This window comes from Scyliorhinus canicula, chromosome 1, assembly GCF_902713615.1.
Source record: "Scyliorhinus canicula chromosome 1, sScyCan1.1, whole genome shotgun sequence".
NCBI lineage: Eukaryota > Metazoa > Chordata > Chondrichthyes > Carcharhiniformes > Scyliorhinidae > Scyliorhinus > Scyliorhinus canicula.
Window position 1 is genome coordinate 143,012,696 of NC_052146.1, and position 21,581 is coordinate 143,034,276.

Consider the following 21,581-nt stretch of genomic DNA (forward strand, 5'->3'; position numbering starts at 1 on the left):
GACCCTTGAGAAGGTAACTTTGTTTCATCCACAACGTCCCCAACAATTTAAATTTCTGTGAGAATTATGTTAAAATGAACATCAGGGAGAAATGCTAGAGATAAAAGAATGAACGTTTGGGAAATATAGTAGGTATGACGGAGAGCAATGTAATTAAAATGCTGTTGGTTTCCAAAATGGAAGGGTTTGCCCACTTGGAGAATGCACTCCAAATAGACAAATTACCTTCTTGTTCCTTATGCGCATAAACACAATGGAGAAGTGCAGAAAACTGATTGCTCAAAGTATCAGCAACAAATTTTTACATGTCTAAATAATCTGAAATTACACAAAGCATATGCAATAAAATGCTAAATAAAATGAGCTGCTGCAATTGCAATTCAATGCTGTTTTAAAGAATCAGCAGAGCTTTTTATTATGGGCTGAAAAAGTAGATTTCCTACTTCCCATAAAATGATGAACTGAAGGTAGTTAATCTGAATCAACCTGGTGATTATGCTTATTGAATTAAACAGAAAACATAAATCTAATCAGGTGTAATTTGCGGACTAAAAAAGAGACACATTTAAATTCCACCTTTCTAATTCAAATATTAACGTGCTTTTATTTTCAATTAGGGAATACTGTGCCGCAAAACTAATTTCAAGTGAAGAGATATTCATAGAAAAAATAGTATTTCGTAATGACTCTAATCTCAATTGAAACATTTCAGGTAATAAGAATATATAGAATATTAACAGGAAAGGCTATTTGAGCCAGGAAGCCTGCTCCCTTCACAGACCATTTACAATTTACCTGACCATGGACAAAAATTTTACTTCCCGATGAAACTTTTTCACAGTGCCCTGGGCAATATTTCAACTGCTCGCCGTACCAATGGTGCTGATAACCTCGGTAAATTGGCACGTACCTGAGAACTGAATAGCAAAGCCCTGCTTGCTGGTGAAGAAGTCTGTGTCGAACTGGACCGTGATGGAGTTGAAGGTGCTGTGGATATCAGGGGGAAGCGTGGAGCCGCTCATCTCCCTTAGCAGAATGCCACTCTCCAGTGATCCATCCCACACCTTCAGAACATCATGAACAGCTTCAGTGTGGAAAACAAGAAAGTGGATGCTAAAGGAAGAAACAAAAAAGAAAAATGAAGTCTAGGATCAGACAATTCACTGATACATTTTTCACACATATAGGGGTAGAGTAGTTTGCTAGCCTAGCCTATATAGCTGATCAATTTTCAGTATCTTCAGGTATTTATTCTGGTCAGCAGTGCATTCGGACTATTTTCCTTCCATAACCTTAAACTCCAAAATCATGATGGTCATGACAGGAATGAAAAACAATATTTGATTTTTTTTTCTAATAAAGTTTACAGTTTTTATAAAGATATGAAAGCACCAATCATTCATAATAGATTTGGGTAACATAGAAACAGAAAATAGGAGCAGAAGGAGGCTATTCAACCCTTCCAGCCTGCTTTGCCATTCATTATGGCCATGGTTGATCATCCAACTCAATAGCCTGATCCCTCCTTCCCCCAATATCCTTTGATCTACTTCACCCCCAAGTGCAATATCTAACTGTTTCTGGAAAACACACAGTGCTTTGGCCTTAACTGCTTCCTGTGGAGGCGAATCATACAGTCCGATCACTCTCTGCTCATCTCAATCCTAAATGGTCTACCCTGTAACATCAGGCTAAAAGCAACAGGCCTGAGGATTGGGAACAGTTCAGAAGAACTTAGGACACTAAAGCGCACACGCACTCAAGCTTCAGAAATAAGGGCCCCCTGCAATACAGACCAGTCAGTTTAACATCAATGCTGGGCGAGTTTCTGGAAACAATTTTTTTGGGCTAGAATTAGTCATCACATGGAAAAGTGAATGTCATTTAGGAAGAGCCAGTATGGATTCAGAAGAGGAAATTGTTTTTTTGAAAAGGTTTCAAATTACCTTCCACAAATTCATCATGATGCTAAGGAAAACACCACGGGCGCGATTCTCCGCTGCCCACGCCGGGTGGGAGAATCGCGGGAGGGCCGCTCTGGCACCCCCCGCGATTCTCCCACCCACCCCAAAATGGCGTGTCGCGTTTTGCGACCCGCGATTCTCCGGCCCGGATGGGCCGAGCGGCCTGCCGTTCCCGATTGGTTCACGCCGGCAGCAACCACACCAGGTCGCTGCCAGCGTGAACATGGCGCAAGAGGTGAGTATGCGGCCTGTGGGGGGGGGAGAGGGGATCAAGCACAACGGCCATGCTCGGGAGGGGACTGGCCCACGATCGGTGCCCACCGATCGTCGGGCCGGCGTCTCCAAGAGACGCACTCTTTCCCCTCCGCCACCCCGCAAGATCAAGCCACCACGTCTTGTGGGGCAGTGGAGGGGAAGACGGCAACCGCGCATGCGCGGGTTGGAGCCGGCCAACCTGCGCATGCGCGGCTGACGTCATTAGGCGCCGCCAGCCGCATCATTCTCGGCACACCGCCTTGGCGCCAGCGTCAGGGCCGGGCGGCCGAGATTTACGGAATGCTGCTCCTAGCCCCCCCCCCCCCCCCCCGGGGGGGGGGGGGGGGGGGGGGGAAGAATAGGGGGCGAGGAGCGGCCTCCGCGCCATCGTGAAACCCGTTTCACGACGGCGTCGGGCATTGTGGAGAATTCCGCCCCACATGTTTATTTTCCTCACTTGAAAGTGCATTATAAGTTGTTTATGGTGTAGTCAGTGGGTGCTTTCATCAGCTCCCCCAGAACATGCCATTGACCAACGTTTTTTTGTGAATTTTGTCATCCTTCCAATCCACTTCCACATGACCCAACAGCCAGTTTGCGATTGTTCATGGAGGAGGGTTTCAATGATAGAGCTTGCTTTTGGAAAATACGTGTTTGCAGCAAAGAGGAAGACTCATCATCATTAACAACAAATCCTGTTCCTTTTTTTGAAAGCCACAATACAACCCAATGTAATAACAGAGATAGTGTAACGGCATGCAATTGCAAAACCAGGATGCAACAATATGAAAGTGAAATTGTTTAAAAAAAAGATTAGCTTGATAAATGATACAAATGAATGGAACTCACTGATCTATTAAAGTGCCAAAGTAATAAAGCATCCCTCACTCAGAGTGCTATCTCAAATTTAAACACATTTTTTCACAATTTGTTTCATTGAAATCCATGGACAATCACACTGCTGCGAATACTGCAATTTACCTGACAGCTCAATGTATTATAGTCCCTTTGCACTTCATTCTTAGGGATTATTTGGAAACCTTTCTCGCCTATTCTGAATAATGAGGATGAATTTAAATGTATATTTTACACATATCCTGAAGAATTTGTCATCCGAGAGTCTTCTTCAAGCATGCACTTTTATCAATTTTTATCCAACAACTATTTTCCTTTGAAAGTTGGCAATGAAAGATCTCACAATTGTGGGGCATTATCCAAACAGATTCTGACAGATTGTTCTGCTCTCCTTTCATCATATTAGTTACAAAAGCAGATTGAAGCAGCTGCCTTTCCATTTCAGAGATACAGTTCCCCCTAATTACACTGTCCCAGCTTGTCCCAGACAGCCACCCAGATCATGCAAATGATGTTAACCATTTGTCATTACCTGACAAATCGATTATATATCTAAATTATATAATGGTCACTATTCCCAGATGTTTTTCCACTGAAATGCACTCAGGTGGCCGACTTTATTCTCCTGAGCAGATCCAGCTATGCTTCCTTCCTGGCGGGGCTAGAATTATGTGACGAAAATTCACCTTTTCGGAATTCTTCACCCTCTTTGCCCTTTACTCTGCATGCACCCCTCTCCTCTCAGTTTATATTAGAGTTATTGAAGTCCTCTATAATTCTGCTCTGTATTTACATTTCCATGAAGTTTTTTCCTCTCCTTCCTTCTTAATATTTGCATGTCTAGAGGAAATCTCCAGCAATGTAACAAGATTGTTTTCTGCATGTTGTCTCAAACCAATTAGATTCAACCTCTAACCCTCTAGTAGGTCATATCTCTTATGATTTGTACTATTGGGATGGATTCAATGCAGCCCATTGCAGTCGGAAACATGGTGGTTGGGCCCACTTAATCTTGGAAAAGGCCCGGTGGTGACAAATTCTCCTGCCAATTATGTTGGAGGGCATAGGAGACTGAAGCAGTATTTCCAGACACCAGTGGTGGGATGTCAATTGGCACCTATTATCTCTCAGCTCACCACAATCTAATGGTGGCTCAAGACTAAATGACGGTCGCACTGCTTCTTTGCACTTCCCAAACACTGCCCAGCGAACTCTGTCATATTTACCAACTACCTCTTGGCAGGGGGGAGGCAGTACACTACCATGTGCCTCATTGAAGGATACAGCATCAGGAAAGGACCGACCACTAAATACCACCCCTTGCGTCCGACCCGCACCCTGCAACCCTCGCTTCTGTGACTCCCACCTTGTCAACTCTCTCCCGTCTTAACTCAGTTTTGTCTTAGGTCCCACGGTGATCCTGGGCCTCTGGTGGGTGTATTATTCTCACCACTTCGGCTGGTTCTACCAACATGAGGAGCTGATGGCCTCTGATCCACTGCCAATCTTCACTGCAGAGAAGGCCCAGAAGATGGATTTAATTTTTTTGAGCTGCCCCCATGGATCTGATCATTTACTGACTTGTGGTGAGACCCCATCAGCCTGGCACCATCTTGGCCATTATTCTTGATCAATACTTCTTCTTCAATGTTCTCCACCTATTCCTTTCTTTCCCATGCCCCCATCCCTGTTCACTACATTACAACATTATTTGCATACATTTAGTTCCTAGTCCTGCCCAGGTTTAAGCCCATGGGTCCATTCTAACCACTATTTAAAACCCCATGTCTCCACATTCTGTCAACCTTATTTCTAACACCCTTGACATGAACACATTAGCATTCCAAAAACTTGCTTGTTAGCTTTGTTTAATGTCTGGGGGTTATGACACTTTGTTTTTGTCCTCCAACTAATTTCAGCTCTTTTTACACTGTTTTTGTCTCTATAGCTGTTTGTCTCTCCTAGATTTCTGTGCGCTTTGTCTCTCTTCCCTGCTGCTGTAGTCTGGTGTCCCTAAAGGAGTTATGGAAAGGGAAAGAGAAAAATCAAACTTGAAAATATCCAACTGGGAGAGAGATTGTTTCAATGATTTCTGTAAAGATCTAGCACAGTTGGGCAGCACGGTAGCATAGTGGTTAGCACTATGCTTCATAGCGCCAGGATCCCAGGTTCGATTCCCGGCTTGCGTCACTGTCTGTGTGAAGTCTGCACATTCTCCCCATGTCTGCGTGGGTTTCCTCCAGGTGCTCCGGTTTCCTCCCACAAGTTCCGAAAGACGTGCTATTAGGTAATTTGCATATTCTGAATTCCCCCTTCTGTGTACCCGAGCAGGCGCTGAAGTGTGGCGACTAGGTGATTTTCCCAGTAAATTCATTGCAGTGTTAATGTAAGCCTACTTGTGATAATAAAGATTATTATTTTTATTATTAGATGGAGTGGAAACAAAGACTAGCCAAGAAAGCAGTAAAGTAGCAATCGTGGGTCTTCAGGTCAGCCACAGATCCAATACAAACCAAGCATATTGTTCATAAACAGAAAAAATGGGGCTTTCAAAGCCAGAGCTCCATAGATGACAGAGGAAATAAGTGTTAAAATAAAACTGGTAGGCAGCACGGTGGCACAGTGGTTAGCATTGTTGCCTACGGCGCTGAGGACCCGGGTTCGAATCCCGACCGTGGGTCACTGTCCATGTGGAGTTTGCATATTCTCCCCGTGTCTGCGTGGGTTTTGGCCCCACAACCCAAAAGATGTGCAGGCTAGGTGGATTGGCCACGCTAAATTGCCTCTTAATTGGAAAAAATAATTGGGTACTCTAAATTTATTTTAAAAAACAATAATAAAACTGGTTTAGAAAATAAATTAGGTACAGTAAACAATAAGAAAAACAAACAGAATAGTTGGGCAAAGAGGGAATACGAAAAAAGATTAATGGGTGAAATGGAATGAAATTCAAAAACCGCCATGTCTTTAAAAAACAAAAGTATAGTTAAATGACAGATCTTAGGCTAGGTGGGGCCTAAGACTAAATTGGACAGGTCTTTCAAACAGCCAACAGAGGTACTATATGTTTAATAGCTTCTTTCCGTGCTGTCATTTTCCATGATTCTATGAATTACAACAACGTCGTTCAAACACTGTTAAGCTCACAATCATTTTGGACAATTCAAGAAATTCAATTAAAGTCCAAAATGTTTACAATTCCAAATATTTTGCAAATTCGCAGCTCTGATTTACAATCAGGTTGATAACACACCTCAAATGGGGTCTGAAAGATGTATTACTTAGTGATCTTTTCAATCTTCCAGGTTCCAGATACAGACAAAAACCAGGCCTTGCATTTTCCTTGTGCTGACAGGGACAGTGTCAAATTAAGATTAGTGTCCTTCTATTTGAGGGCACTCCATAGGGTGGATGCAGAGTAAAGGGGCTGGATAATCAGGTGTTTTAGTACTCTAATGGATGTCTGTACTCTCAGCCAAGAGTACATAATGAGGCTTGGCTGCGAGCTCAGAAATCCATTAGCGTGCTGAAACGCCTGAGTCAATATCACACCTGCAGGTTTCAGTGAAAAGATCAATAAAGATCCCAGTGAAACCATTGTTTTATTGACAGGTCTAATTATCTGATCAATGTTGTCAACTGCACAATGTTTATTTATACAAGGTTAAGAGGTTTCAAATTGTGGCGATGATCCCTTTAAGGGTAACACGGCAGAGTAAGGATCACATGATCTTGTGATTAATCAGGAACCAAAGTGAGGGTTTACCTCAGGGGGAGGATTTCTAGTGATGAGGTACTTTGGACTTAGCTGCAAACATGCATCTCCTATAGCTGGCTTATAAATAAATCCTTTTTAAGTCGACTAATGAAGTCTGTGAAAGTGCATAATTACTGTAGTTTCAGATATTGAACCTTTAAAAGATCTGGATGATTGACACTTCTGTTTCCCTGTATTCAAAGTACATATTTTCAACATAGTGGAAAGTTATGAATGAATGACTTCCTTTACAAATTTTTTTACACATCCTATTGGTTCTATATGATATGGTGGGTCAATGGACGTGAAAGTGCCACCACTTGGCATGGTGGCATGACACCACATTGCCCACTCACCTCCAGGATCTTAGTGTCAGGTTGCACTCTCCATTGCATAGAGTGGGAAAATCACATTCGCCCACACGATGTAAGAACCATTTTTACTAAATGATACCTTTGATGATAGCAAATGGTTAGCCTAGTTGCCCAATTTGATGGTTGCCCAAAATCATAGAATCATAGAATTTATAATGCAAAAAGAGGCCATTTGGCCCATCAAGTCTGCACCTTCGAAATAAGTGGGGACATTACAAATCGTGGAAACTGTGCTTAAAAATATGGACTTCTGATATAGTTTTAATGAGTGATGCCTCACTAGAAAACCCTTTTAATAAAATGATCCTGCCAAAATGATATGTTTTCACTCTTCCACTTGATTAAGGGATCCTGATGTTAAAACTGTTTTTGACTGCTGCCGACTTCATCTTACAAATGGCCCTAAATTCAATATTTTCTTTAAAATGGGTCATGAAGTTTAATTATTAACTGGGCTAGTATATCATAAGAACAGGATTAGGCCATTTAGACAATCAAGACTGCTCTATCATGTTGTCAGCAACAGCAGCTGTTATCTGCTGTAGTTCAATTCCACACTCATTCTCCATTTCCCATAATATATTTACTTTCCAAACGCATCCACCTTCTTTTAAACAATCAATTGATTCTGCGTTCATGGCCTTCCGCATCAATGCATCCCATTTTTTTTTCTGACCCTCTTTAATGAAAAATTATTTTCCAGGATAATTTTTATCACAAGACCCATTCCCAATTAAGGTTGTGACTTGCTCACCTTATCAGCTCCCCTCACCGATAGTCAAATGAGCCATTAGCCCTCTTATTCTTGAAGGATGTAACCCAAATTCATCGAGTTTTAAAAACAAATCAGAACTCAAACCCTTTGATTCTCCCCCAGGCTCCGACATTTTTCACGCCCTCCCGCTATTCCCCCCCCCCCCCACGCCCGACACACGCCATGAAGCGCCGCTCGCCGTTTTTTACGACGAGCGGCGATTCTCCGAGGCCGATGGGCCGAGCGGCCGGGCCTTCACGCCCGTTTGAACACGGCAGCAACCACACCTGGTCGCTGCATTTGTGAAACGGGCGCCGGATACCCGTTTGGGGCATCCAGGGGCCCGATTGGGACGGGAGCACCGCGACTGTGCTCCGGAGGGGACAGGCCTGCGATCGGTGCCCACCGATCGTCGGGCCTGCGTCCAAAATGGACGCACTCTTTCCCCTCCGCCGCCCGGCAAGATCAAGCCGCCACGTCTTGCCGGGCGGCGGTGGAGAAAGGCGGCACCGCGGGTTTGCGTCGTCTGAGCGCTGATGTCATCCGTGAAGCGCCGTTCGGGCGTCATTTCCGGCGGACGAGTTCGCGACCGGGAATGACGGGGGCCCACTCCTAGCCCCCTGGGTGGGGGTGAATTAGGTGCGGGGAGCTGGCCCCGAGGCCGTCGTGAACCTCGGCTGAGTTCACGACGGCCTCCACAATCTTGGCCACCAGCGGAGAATTCCGCCCAACTCTGGTTTCACCCTTGTGAATTGTCACTGTATTTTTTTTTCTGAAGCCAGTGAATACTTCCCAAGGTGTGGGGCTCATGACAGAACACAACTCTTCTAATGCAATCTTGACTAGTCCTTTGTTCCCCCGTGGTTTCTTGCACTTTTCGAACACTTGTGTTCTCTTTCACTTTGACAGTACCTTTTAACTTTTTACTACCACATTTATTGGGCGGGATTTTCCAACCTGGGATGCCCAGAAAGAGTTCCCTAACCGGACAGAGAACAGGGCGTCGGTCGAGGAAAAAATCGGGATCGACGGCGGGTGCCAATCTAAACGCCATGCTCCGACCCCATGCTAGTGGCGTGAATGATTTCCACGCTGCATGCCAGTAGGAGCTTGGAAATTGATGCAAATGGCCTATTTAGCCTGCCCGATGTCCTATGCTCAGCCCTGATGTGATTTTCTGGTCCCTGCAGCCAGGAATCATGTGCGCGAGATTCACTTCTGGTCTCTACAATTGCGAGCCTGACATGGTGGACTTTGCGGTGGGCCAAGGGGGCAGAGTTCACCATGCCAGGGCCATGTTGATAGAGACCATCCAAGCCCATCTGCCCCACACCCCCTGCTCCACATATCAGCCCTGACCTCCCCCCCCCCCCCAGGCTAACTCGAATTTCATTCCAATGCCAGTTTACAACACAACTGTTGACAACCTGATACTTTCAACACCTTTTCTTGGACTTTGGGAGACTCAGGGGTCTCTCCCTTGTGAGCTCAGAGACTGTTGAAATTGTCTCTAACTGTGAGCACCTTACACCACTATCCCTGTAACACAAAATTAATTCTAATCACGACTGCTCTCAATATTCCCACATTATTTTCAGGTCTCTTCAATTGAAGAGTCTATTTTAGTTGCATCTCAAAAGGTTCATTGAGCACACTCCAAGTCTATCAATTAAATTCAACAATTCAACTGCACCAAACAAAAATAATTAGTATTTTATTTATTGCTATGCACAAACGTAATAGATATCTTAATAGCTGTAGAATGTATTGTAATAATAGAGGGCTATGGGGTCTCCCAATGGTGATATTTTTATCTCTATGGCAAAGCAGATCTATTAGTTATGCTGAATGTCACTGGATAGTACAACATGTATTTGTGATTATCTTTTTGTTATGATTGAGATCCAGCAAGATGTTATGACTGACGCTAAGCTTTCATACTCAAGGGAGATAGAAAATGCCTCCAGAGAATAAAGAGAGGTTACAAATTAGTAGATCAATAGGTGTTTTAGAAGTGAGAAGCATCCCATTGAAAGAAAAAGCCAATCTTTGAGGTACAACTGCTAAATTAGTATCGACATCAAACAGTCCTGGACATGGAACATAGGGCAACACAATTAGTAAATGTGACAAATATTCAACATTGTGCTGAAGACTATGCCATAGATCATGCCATGCATAATTATACCAATCAATTTGTCTCAAGCAGGGGAGAAAAGCTTGTTGCACTTTGACTGTTAGCTGAGACAGATAGGCCAATGGGTCAGGCATTCTACACATTCATCAATTAGCAATTTGTAAGGGTTACATGGAATACAACACTGAGAAAGGCCATGTTCTATTCTAGTCCACTCCCATTCTTCCTCAGCCAATGCTCTCAACAAAACCTTCAAGTCACTTTTCTCTAATATCCTTATCTAATTTCCTCTTAAATGCTATTAGTATTTGCCACAGGTACTCCCTGTGGAAGGGTGTTTCATATTCTCACTATTCCCTGGGTAAAAGTGTTTCTTCTAAATTACCAATTTTGATTTCTTGGTGACAATCTTAGATCAATGTTCTCTAGTTTTGCACTTCCCCTTTCCCTCTTTATCTACTCTAACAAAATCTTCCAGGGGCTGGATTCTCCACCAACGGGATGCTCCGTTTTGCCAGCAGCCCGGTGGGGGTTTCCCGTCGGCGTGGGGCTGCCCCACAATGGGAAACCCCATCGACTGGCCGGCGTAACTGAGCATCCCGCCAGCGGGGTGAAACGGAAATGGTGCGTGGCAGGATGGAGAATCAAGCCCCATAATTTTAAAGATCTCTATTAGGTCCTCCTTCAGCCATCTCTTTCAAGAGAAAGAAAACTATAGATATGTTTTACAATTACCTTTGTATCAAATAGAATAGGCACAAATAGATTACTGCACAAGTAACCTAGGTGGGAAGTGAACATACGTACAAGCATATAAATAAGGAGCAGGGTGTAGGCCACTCGGCCCCTTGAGCCTGCTCTGCCATTCAAAAAGATCATGGCTGATCTGAATGTAATCTCAACCCCATATTTCTGTCTGTCCTGTTAATTTTTCACCTCAAGAATCAAGAATCTATCGAACTCGGCCTGCAAAATATTCAAAGGCTCTGTTTCCACTGTCTTTTGAGAAGAGAGTTACAGAGATTCACAACCCTCTGAGAGAAAAACATTCTTCCTCATCTCTGTCATAAAGGAGTGACCCCTTATTTTTAGACAGTGATCCCCAGTTCCAGGTTATCCAACAAGAGGAACATCCTCTCCACAACCACCCTGTCAAGACATCTCAGGATTTTAAAGGTGTCAATCATGTCATCTCTTACTCCTCTAAATGCTAGTGGATACAAACCTAATCTCCAACCATTCCTCATAAGGAAAACTGCCCATTCCGGGTATTAGTCTAGTAAACCTTGGGCAGCATGGTAGCACAGTGGTTAGCACTGTAGCTTCACAGCGCCAGGGTCCCAGGTTCAATTCCCCGCTGGGTCACAGTCTATGCGGAGTCTGCACGTTCTCCCCGTGTCTGCGTGGATTTCCTCCGGGTGCTCCGGTTTCCTCCCACAGAACACAGATGTGCAGGTTAGGTGGATTGGCCATGCTAAATTGGCCTTAAGTGTCCAAAAATGTTAGGAGGGATTGGGTAACGGAGATAAGGTGGAAGTGAGGGCTTAAGTGGGTCGGTGCAGACTCGATGGGCCGAATGGCCTCCTTCTGCATTGTATGTTCTATGTTCTATAATCATTGAATCCTACAGTGCAGAAGGAGGCCATTCAGCCCATTGAGTCTGCAAACACCCTCCAAAAGAGCACTCCACCCAGGGCCACTTCCCTGACTGTCCAGCCCTAACCCCATAACCTTTTGCACATCCCTGGACACTAAGGGCAATTTAGCATGGGCAATTCACCTAACCTGCACATCTTTCGACTGTGGGAAGAAACCGAAGCACCCGGAAAAATCCCATGCACACATGGGAAGAACGTTCAAAATCCACACAGTCACCCAAGACTGGAATCGCCGTTGGCAGTGCCCCCCTCCCTCCCCCCCGGTGATTCTCCAGTCCCCGATGGGCCGAGCGGCCGCCCGTTTTCAGCCAGTCCCGCCGGCGTGGATTAGACCAGGTCTGGACCAGCGGGACCTGGCTCTGAGGGCCAGGGGTGGCCTGGACAACGATCAGGCCCACCGGCCTGTGGGCGGGTCTGTGCTGTGGGGGCACTCTTTCCCTCCGCACCGGCCTGTGTAAAGCTCCGCCATGGCCGGCGTGGAGAGGAAACCACCTGCGCATGCGCAGGGATCATGCTAGTGGTTCTGGGAACACACTGGCGCTCCTGCGCATGCACCAACTCGCGCCGGCCAGCAGAGGCCCTTCGGTGCCCGTTGGCGCGGCACCAACCACTCCAGCGCCAGCCTAGCCCCTGAAGGTGAGGAGGATTCCGCACCTTCCGGGCAGCCCGACAACGAGTGGTTCACACCACTCTTGGGCGCCAGTACGGCCTGCCCTGCCGGATACCGGAGAATGCCAGCCCTGATCTCTGTGGCACCGCACTCCTCACATCCTGTCAACCCAAAAATTGTATTTATGTGAACTCTCTCTTTTCTGTTAACTAGCCAATTCCCAATCCATATCAATTTCTCACCCCCTACAACATGTGCTTTTATATTCTGCAATAACCTTTAATGTGGCGCCTTATCAAATGCCTTCTGGAATCCAATTCCAGTACATTGACCGTTTCTCCTTTATCCACAGCACATGTGACTTTTCAAAGAACTCCAATAAATTGGTTAGACATGATTTGCCTTTCACAGAACTCGTGGGCTGGATTCTCCACAGTCTCGCGCTGAAATACAGTTTGGCGCGGGGGCGAAGAATCGCCTTTTACAGGAGAATCTGGCCCTGCGCGCTCCCGCGATTATCCGGGCCCCGGAGAATCGCTCGCCCACAGATCCAATAATTCGCCCGCAAATCACGCCGTGCGGCAGGGGGGCCATTGCCAGAAGTCCTCCCAGCAATACTCCGATCCTCACCGGCCGATTTCCCGATGCCGTGGTTCTAAGCACACCTGACCGGTCGGGACTCAGTCCGCGGCCGCCCTGGTGGGGGGATGGGGGGATTCATCACCAGGGGGGTCTTATGGGTGGTCAGGGCAGCGATCGGGCGGAGTCAGATGAAGCGGTACGGGCCGATTGGGGGGACCTTCTTTCTTGCTGTTGGTCCGCGGTCCAAGTCCCCATGGCGCTTGGCGCGTCCGCTGGAGGCCGCCACCGTGCGCATGCTCAGACTTGGAACCGGAAATGAGGGAGCCTCTATCCGCAGCCAAAGCTGCGTGAAGCTTCCCGGGTCCCTGCTAGCACCCTGCAGTTAAGTGGATTGCTCTCTATTTTTTTCAGGAAAGTCTGGAGTAAAATACCAGCGTTTTTACACCGGTTTGCGGACATAGCTACATTTTTGGAGAATCCAGCCCCATGTTGGCCCTGCCTAATTGCCTTGATTTTTTTTTATGCCTTGGTATAGCATCTTTAATAATGGCTCCTAATCTTTTCCCTATGAAAAATGATAGGCTAACTGGTCTGATGTTTCCTACTGCTGTCTCTCTCCCTTTGTGAATAAAGGAGTTACTTTTGCCAACTTCCAATGTAAAGGAACTTTGTCCAAATCTAGGGAATTTTGGAAAATTAAAGCCATGCATCCACTATTCCACTCACCACTTATTTCAAGATCTTAGGGTGAAGTCCATCTGGACCCAGGTATTTGTCAGCCCACAGATCCAATAATTCCTTGGCAATTGTAATTTCCCTGAGTTCCTCCCTCCCATTTCCTGAATAACAGCTATTTCTGGGATGTTACTTGGGTCCTCTATAATGTCAACCAATGCAAAATACCTGTTTAACCTTTAACACATCCACCATTTTCCTACTTTCCATTGTCAATTCCCAGATGCCCTTTCTATAGGACCAACGCTCACTTTGTTAAATCTCCTCTTAGTTGAATATCTGGAGAAACTTACTGTGGAGAAAAAGAGTTATTGGGAATATAACTCATTGGGATAGTTTTTAATGGCCCCGTCAGATAATAGAGACTCTAAGGTGGTCAGGATGGGGCCCAGGACTTTTAAGATTCCCTTCTTGCCATTCAAAGAGTTGGTAGCAAATGCACCCCCACCAATACTTGCTATCCCGCAACCGTTTAATGCTCCAACAAATGTTTGTTGACTGGTGATGGGACATCTGCCCCTCACTCAGGAGGAGGTCCTGCCTGGAGCAGGCAGCCAATCAGAATGCAAGAAATCCTCAATCTAAGTCCTGGGAGTCCAGGACCAGGTAAATGTGGGGGTCTCGGGGCAGGGAAGGGGTGGTGGGGTGTTGGTGGAGAGTCCAGGGGAATTAATCAACTTCAAGGACAACACCTTGTAGGGGTGATGGGGACAGGGGCCTTATTTGAAAGGAGATTGATGATGGAGGCGACCCACCCCCTTCTCGCCTGAGACCTGAGCAGGGTCACTTTCCAACCTTCAAGCTTGCCCCTGAAGTACTCCCTCCAGTCTGAAAATTATTAGTGGTCACTTAAGGGCCCAATGAAGGCAAGAATGTGGATGTCAGCCTAGCCCTTGCACAACTGCAGAGAGGCCATGGTGGGCAGCAGCACGGTGGGAAGGCCACTTAAGAAATTTTACGGGCCCTTCCACCAGAAGAGTGGAATCAATTATTAAGGAGTTTCTCGTAGGATACTTGGAAAATCATAATGGGATCAGGCGGAGTCAACATGGTTTTATAAATGGGAAATTATGTTTGCCCAATTTAATAAAATTCTTTGAGAAAGTAACATGCAAGGAAGGCAAAGGGGACTTGTAGATATGGTGCGCTTATATTTCAAAAAGCTTCCTGATAAGGTGCTACACCAAAGTTTATAACGCAAGATAAGACCATGTGGTGTGAGGTGTATGCTAATAGCATGGATAAAGGATTGGCTATCCAGCAGGAAACAGAAAGTAGGGATAAATGGGATATTGTTCAGTCAGCAAGCTGCAACTAGCAGTGTGCCACAGCAATCAGTGCTGGGGCCTCAAGTATTTATAATCTATATTAGTGGCCTGGACTTTCATGATGATGGGGCAGTGGGGTATGCATCTTTGCCTCTGACAGGCCTGCTGCCGTTTTACACTCAATTGAGCATTGATTGGCAACAGGCAAGACTTTTGTCTGCACTTGGGTGGAGGTCTCACTTTGAAGAGCGGCTGGCCAATCGGATTAGCTGACTCCTCTCCAGTCCCTCCAGGCACAGTACTGCAATGGCCTGAAGAGGTACTGTCGTGCCGTTTCTATGCCTAAGTCCCAGGACCACACAAGTAAGTACCAGGGATCCTGGGAATGGGAGGGTAGTCGATGTCCTGCGGGTTTAAGAGGGGAGGTGATCTCGGTGTTGGGGGCTAGGCTGAGGAGGGGGATGGGGGGGGGGGGGGGGGGGGGGGGGGGGAAGGTGGTGAGAGAGAGCCAGAGTTCCCAGGTCGCTGAAGGGAGGGTGCCCCGAATCAAAAGAAACCGCACTCCATCTGAGATTGAGATTGTTAACTTTTTCTATTTGTCGCTCTGCTCCAACCAGTACCTGCCAATTTAAAAAGTGAGGCTAGATGAGAAAAGACCCTTAGATGGCCATTAGGTGCCCATTTAAGAGCCTTAAAGGTATGGGTGTGCTTCACGTCCGAGACCCTGCTCACTTCACCGTGAAATTGCATCTGGGTCAGGGAAGGTGGGATCCCATCCATGCAATTTTACTCTTCCCTCCTCCCCACCCACCCGAGGTCCTGCTGGGGCAGGGCAGGAGCATAAAATTCTGGCCAAAGACTTGGTTGAAGGGACCAAATGTATGGTAGATAGCTTTGCTGATGACACCAAGAGAGGTAGGATGGTAAGTTGTCAAGAACATAGAATATACAGTACAGAAGGAGGCCATTTGGCCCATCGAGTCTGCACCGACCCACTTAAGCCCTAACTTCCACCCTATCCCCGTAACCCAATAACTCCTCCCAACCTTTTTGGATACTAAGGGCAATTTAGCGTGGCCAATCCACCTAACCTGCACGTCTTTGGACTGTGGGAGGAAACCGGAGCACCCGGAGGAAACCCACGCAGACACGGGGAGAAAGTGCAGACTCCGCACAGACAGTGACTCAGCGGGAAATCGAACCTGGGACCCTATCGCTGTGAAGCCACAGTGCTATCCACTTGTGCTACCGTGCTACCCACAGGAGGTAGAGAGTCTGAAAAGGGATATAGATAGGTTAGTTGAGTCATCAAAGTATTGGAAGATGAAAAAGTGTGGGAAAATGTAAACTTGTCCTCTTTGGCAGCAAGAATAGGAAAGCAGAATATTATTTAAATTGAAGATATCACACTTATACAATTATGATACTGTGGATTTGAATTTCCGGGGGGGTAGTGGGGTCAGCCCCGTACCTTGCTATTGGGCCACCACTAAAAGTGGCGGTCCAGTAGCAGAATATGGAACGGAATGCACAAATCTATATGGCTGGGAATAGTGAATTGTTTCTGGATGCCATTCCTAGCACCTGCACGAACAGGAGTAATTCAGATCAGGCAGGAGAATGTCGTCGCCCAAATTGAGAATCCAGCCCGTTATCACTGTCACTTAAGTGACTTTGAGCTGCAGTTTTGTCATAAATGAACTTCATCTTGTTTAGCATGTCTACTGGGTTCTTTTTTAAATTGAAGAGCTCACATTAATAGGGGACTACAGACAACCACACGCAAACTCTTTGCCTCCGGACCACTGGGACTCACAAAACACCTGTTAGATGCTGCGTCCATCAGAGAGCAGGAAATGGTTTAAAAAGAAATTCAGCTTTTTGCTCAGCAGGATCTTTGCTTTGTCGACAAGACAAAAAGGTTTGGAGAACCAAGCTTGTGATTTACACCCCGAGAAGTTCCCTGCGCAGATGGTTTCAGATGTCATACCAGATGTGTATGTACTATTCCGTATGAAATGTTAAATGATGAATGTTGTGAAGCAAGAATAAATTAAGTTAATTCTCAAACATATTATTGCCTCCAGTTTCATAAATCTGTTGAAAGGATAAAAGAAGGAATTAACCAAAGTGGAAAATTTATTCCAATATTTTATATCACTTTAGGCAATGAAAGGCATTGCTACGATAGTACCAGACATATTACAATAGCTTTTGTTCTTGCCTTTCATCTTCTATCTTGGTGCCAAAATTAATCACAACTGGTCTTTGGGTTCCAACATCAGGAGCCGCAGAAGGAAAGCAACCCACAAATTGAATGCAGAAGTGTTACATTACAGGAGGCCATTCGGTCCATTGTGTCTGCGGTCGGGTCCGAATGGGCATTATGACTGCACATTGTTTCTATTTAAATAATCGCCTAATGCCCTCTTGAATGCTTCGCTTGAACCTGCCTCCACCACACTTCCAGGCAGAAAGTTCCAGACCTGAAACACTTGCTGTGTGCAAATTTGTTTTCTCACATCGCACTTGCTTCCTTTTGCAAATCACTTTAAATCTGCACCCTGTTTGTTTCTATCCTTTTATGAGTAGGGACAGTTTCCCCCCCCCCTAGCTACTCTCCCCAACCCCCTCATGATTTTGAACATCTCAATCAAATTTCATCGTAGCCTACTCTCCAAGTGGAACAGTCCCAAACTCTCCAATCCATCCTCATAACTGAAGTTTGTCAACCCTGGAACCATTCTTGTAAATCTCTCTCGCACTCTCGCCAAAACGTTCACATCCTCCCGATTGTGTGGCGTCCAGAACTGTGCCCAATATTCCAGCTGAGGTCTTGTATAAGTTCAGCATAACGTCCTTGCTCTTGTACTCCATGCCCCTGTTAATAAAGCCCAGAACACTACATGCTTCATTGACTGCTTTCTCCACCTGTCCTTCCACCTATAATGATCTATGCACACAATGTTTAAACAGAGGTATTCTTTCCTCAGTTTCCTCAGAAATACATCGAGCAGGTAAAGAACACTTGTAAAAGTGATCATGTCATATTTAAACATTGCTGCCTCATTATAAATGATAGGTCATATGGATAGTAATTTCTTTTTGGACTCAGGATTGGCACTCGAGCAAAGAGGCCTGAGCCTGGCCTCCGGCTTCATCCAAATATTTTGGCTGATGAGCTGGTGCCTATTGTGCCACTACAAGCAGGTCACCCTCCAGGAGGTGTGCTGTTTGCTCAGCCAGCATCAACCTCGATTAAATCCCTGGAAGCGGATGAAAGGTGGACAGCAGGAGGGGTCTAATTGTGGCTGTCAGCAATGCTGTGCTGTGGGGCTGGGAGGGGCACCCCTGTTTCATTCGGCTCCTCATTAAAATTCAAAATTATAAACCAAAATACCAGAAGTACTTTATCATGTTAGTTGGCTACCCTATTACATCACACGTAGATACTTTGTAACTCATTTCCAGCTGTCTCTGCCAGTGGAGAATCTGTAGCATCAGTTGAAGTATTAAGCAGCAATCCGTTAGGTTCACAATGGAATATTCAGGGCAGTCTTTGAGGTACAGTTCATAAGAGCTGCGATTCTCCGCTTGGGAGACGAAGGGCATGCTTCAGTGGCCTCATCGTGCCCGACTTGGTGTGGGAACGAGGCCACCGAATCTTGCGAGAGACCTCGCCAGTCAGCAGGAAATCCCTCTGCGTACAGCCTCAGTGGAGAGAATCTCTCCGCAGCCCAAAAAATGGCAAAGTGCAGTGAATAGCGGAGTGTTTCTCAGTGCCATGCCATTAATTAGGAGTCCACTGAATCACGCCCTATGTGTTCCTGCCGGAACTGAATAGTGTGTGATTCACATTTCCATTGGGCGCTATTCGGTGTGCGAGTCAGAACATGCAAATAGGCCAGCATTCAGCCGATTCGAATTGAGAGCAATTCCCAGCCCAGTGGGTGTTGTAACTGCTCGGGCCAGAATTAGCACTAAAGGGCCTGACAGCTGGAGTTGATTTTAAGGGCTCCAGTTACCACACAGTCATTGCAGCCACGAGGATGGCTCAGAAAAGTCCTGCCCCCTGGGTTCAGGAGTCCGAGATGGACCCACAGTTCCAGGCCAGTGAGGAGAGGAGGGATACCATCTTCCCAAGGGTGGGCCGCAGACTCCAGCCCACCCTCCTGAACAGCGCTTTGAGTGGTGGAAGTGGTAGTCAGCGCTGCCAGCATCACCAGGAGGAGACAGCTGGTGATCCTCAGGGCCGGAGATCACTGGTTAGGCCTCTGCCCTGAGAGAGGCAGAGAACCAGGGAGGTCAACCAGAGGCCGGAGTGCAGGTGTCCTCTGGTTGGGGTGAGTTCTGTTAAACCCCTGCTTGCTCTGCAGCGGGCTGCATTTCTGAGAAGTGTCAACACCTGGTGGGCCCCTGATTGAGCTTGGCCTTGTCCATCCCCTTGATGAAACAGCTGGGGTGTGAGAGTGTCCAGAGGGGGGGCCTGGGTGGGCTCCCAGCTAACCAGAGACAATCTGAGCATTCACAGGACACAGTGAGTAATCAGCAGTGTGAGCAGCCAGGGGCCTGTAAGTAGTACCAGAGGGGTGAATTTAAAACGCATACTACAGCAATGGTGTTCTGAGCCAGTCCACCCCAATCCCGAGGGGACACCCTGCATCCACAGTCTTGGCAGCATGTCATTCCCTGCTATTGCCCACGGTCCGGGCAGCCAACCCCAGCAAGCCCAACAATATTTGAGACTTTTTCAGAGATTCCTTAGCCTCCCACTCCCCCTTCACAGCCATGGCTCCCAGTCCCCGCTTGTAAATACTTGCACTAATTCGTGCCTGCGAGATTTCCACCTAAGAGGGGTGAAGCATCACAGGGGAGGTGGAGTGAAGTGTTCAAGCTGCAAATGATACTTAAATCCATTCAAATTCCGGTTTTGCACGGAACCGCCGGCGCAGCCTCAAACTTTGATATAGCTGCCAGCGAGGGACCAGAGCATGTTTTCGGAATCGGCGGCAGCCGCAAAATGTGTTTTTCCATTTTGCGTGATTCTCCGCCACATCACAATTCTCGCTTCCGGCATTGCGAAGCGGAGAATCCAGCCCATGATGTTCAGGCATATGAATTTGTTTTTAGCTATAATCTTTTCTCTTGCATCATCCAGTGCTGGATAATTAGGAACCCTAACAATATAAATACAGAATTGAAAAAGAAACAGGAAAAGGCGAGCAGTACGGATATGTAGAAATCGGAATGGACTGCACAAGATGTGAGCTCAGTCCAAGTACAACATCACAGCCATTTACAGGAGCAATTTGTGGAGGTGGCGATAATATTTTTGCTGTCAGCTGCAGAGCATGGTAATCAGGAAGTGCTGTTTGGAGCCTGTTGCAGCTTTCAGTGAATTAAATGTGTGCATATTTTTATTTTTTGCAGTTTGAAAATTTGACAAAAATGGTGATCGTTTATGATTCATCGTATTGAGAAGCTGCATAGAAATCATGCACGCTACGAAACACTGCCAGCAAATGCAGTTTCAAGTGACAATATATTGCAGCAGCTTCTTACTTTTCTGTACTGTAAACTAGAATTGCTAAACTGATGGAAGGCTGATTATCATCACACAGCAATCGTGGTTGACCTTCCCTTTTAACAAAAAAATCCTTTTAAAAGCAGACTGCATTTTACTGCACTTTTCAAAAAAATTCCAGACAGATCATTAATTGCAACTGCTGGTGTAGATGGTGCTTTTGAGGAGAAGCAGCAAAGCAGCGTCAATAGCTTTGAAGTGGGCAAATGTACTAATGAGCATGAAGAACTTTAAAATCATAGCTATTAGAGGTCTTTTTCAGCATGATGCTGTGGGGAAGTAACAACCACAACCTTAATGATCTTCACAGGATGGGTAAGTAAATATGCGAGAAGAAGCACAGGTTTGGACTGTCCTCTTGACCTGTAAAATGCTGCACATTTTGTGTAATTTGGGACTGGATTATCCGGTCTCCCAGCCGCATGTTTCTTGGCAGCGCGCTGTTCGCTGGCGGTGAGATTCTGTACTCCCGCCGCTTGTCGACACAATTTCCCATTGAAGCAACCACTCGCCGTCGGGAAACCCGGGAAACGTGATTGGATGGAGATTCGGTTCTGACACCAAGATCGCGGCGGCCGCCGATTTGACGCCAAATCGCGATTCTCCGTTACATGGGGCATCAATGAGTTCCAGAATGCACGTATAGTAAACTCCGTTTGCATATCATTAGCAGATCCATGGCGTCTGCGATTCTCCTCCTCCGACCGGCTGAGTTCCCGACGATGCGGTTCACTTCAACTTTAAAAGACTCGTGAAACCGGTGGTGTGTCTGCTGCGGGAGAGAGAGGAGGTAGGACACAGAGAGACGCAAGCTGTGGGCTGCCGGGTCGGACACTGGCTGGGCTGGCTGCGGGGGGGGGGGGGGGGGGGGGGGGGGGGGGGGGAGGGGGGGGGGGGGGGGGTAGCGCGTGGCCAGTGCCGGGGAGGGAGGTTGACGGGGTAATAGGCTGAGTGGCTGGGGTAACCTCCCATGGGACTGGGGCGGTGTCCAGTTCCAAACAGCCATTAGCCCAACTTGCAAGGCAGCCATCTTGCAGCACACCCACTA

General features: G+C 46.5%; 1 protein-coding gene across 1 annotated transcript in view; it reads right to left on the reverse strand.

The window, feature by feature from the left end:
- Nucleotides 1–21,581, reverse strand: part of csmd2 (CUB and Sushi multiple domains 2) — a 2,254,685-nt gene that overhangs the window by 404,109 nt on the left and 1,828,995 nt on the right. Inside the window, exon 26 of the mRNA XM_038801178.1 lies at nt 911–1,113. Coding sequence (XP_038657106.1) covers nt 911–1,113 — 203 coding nt within the window. The remainder of the gene's footprint in view (nt 1–910; nt 1,114–21,581) is intronic.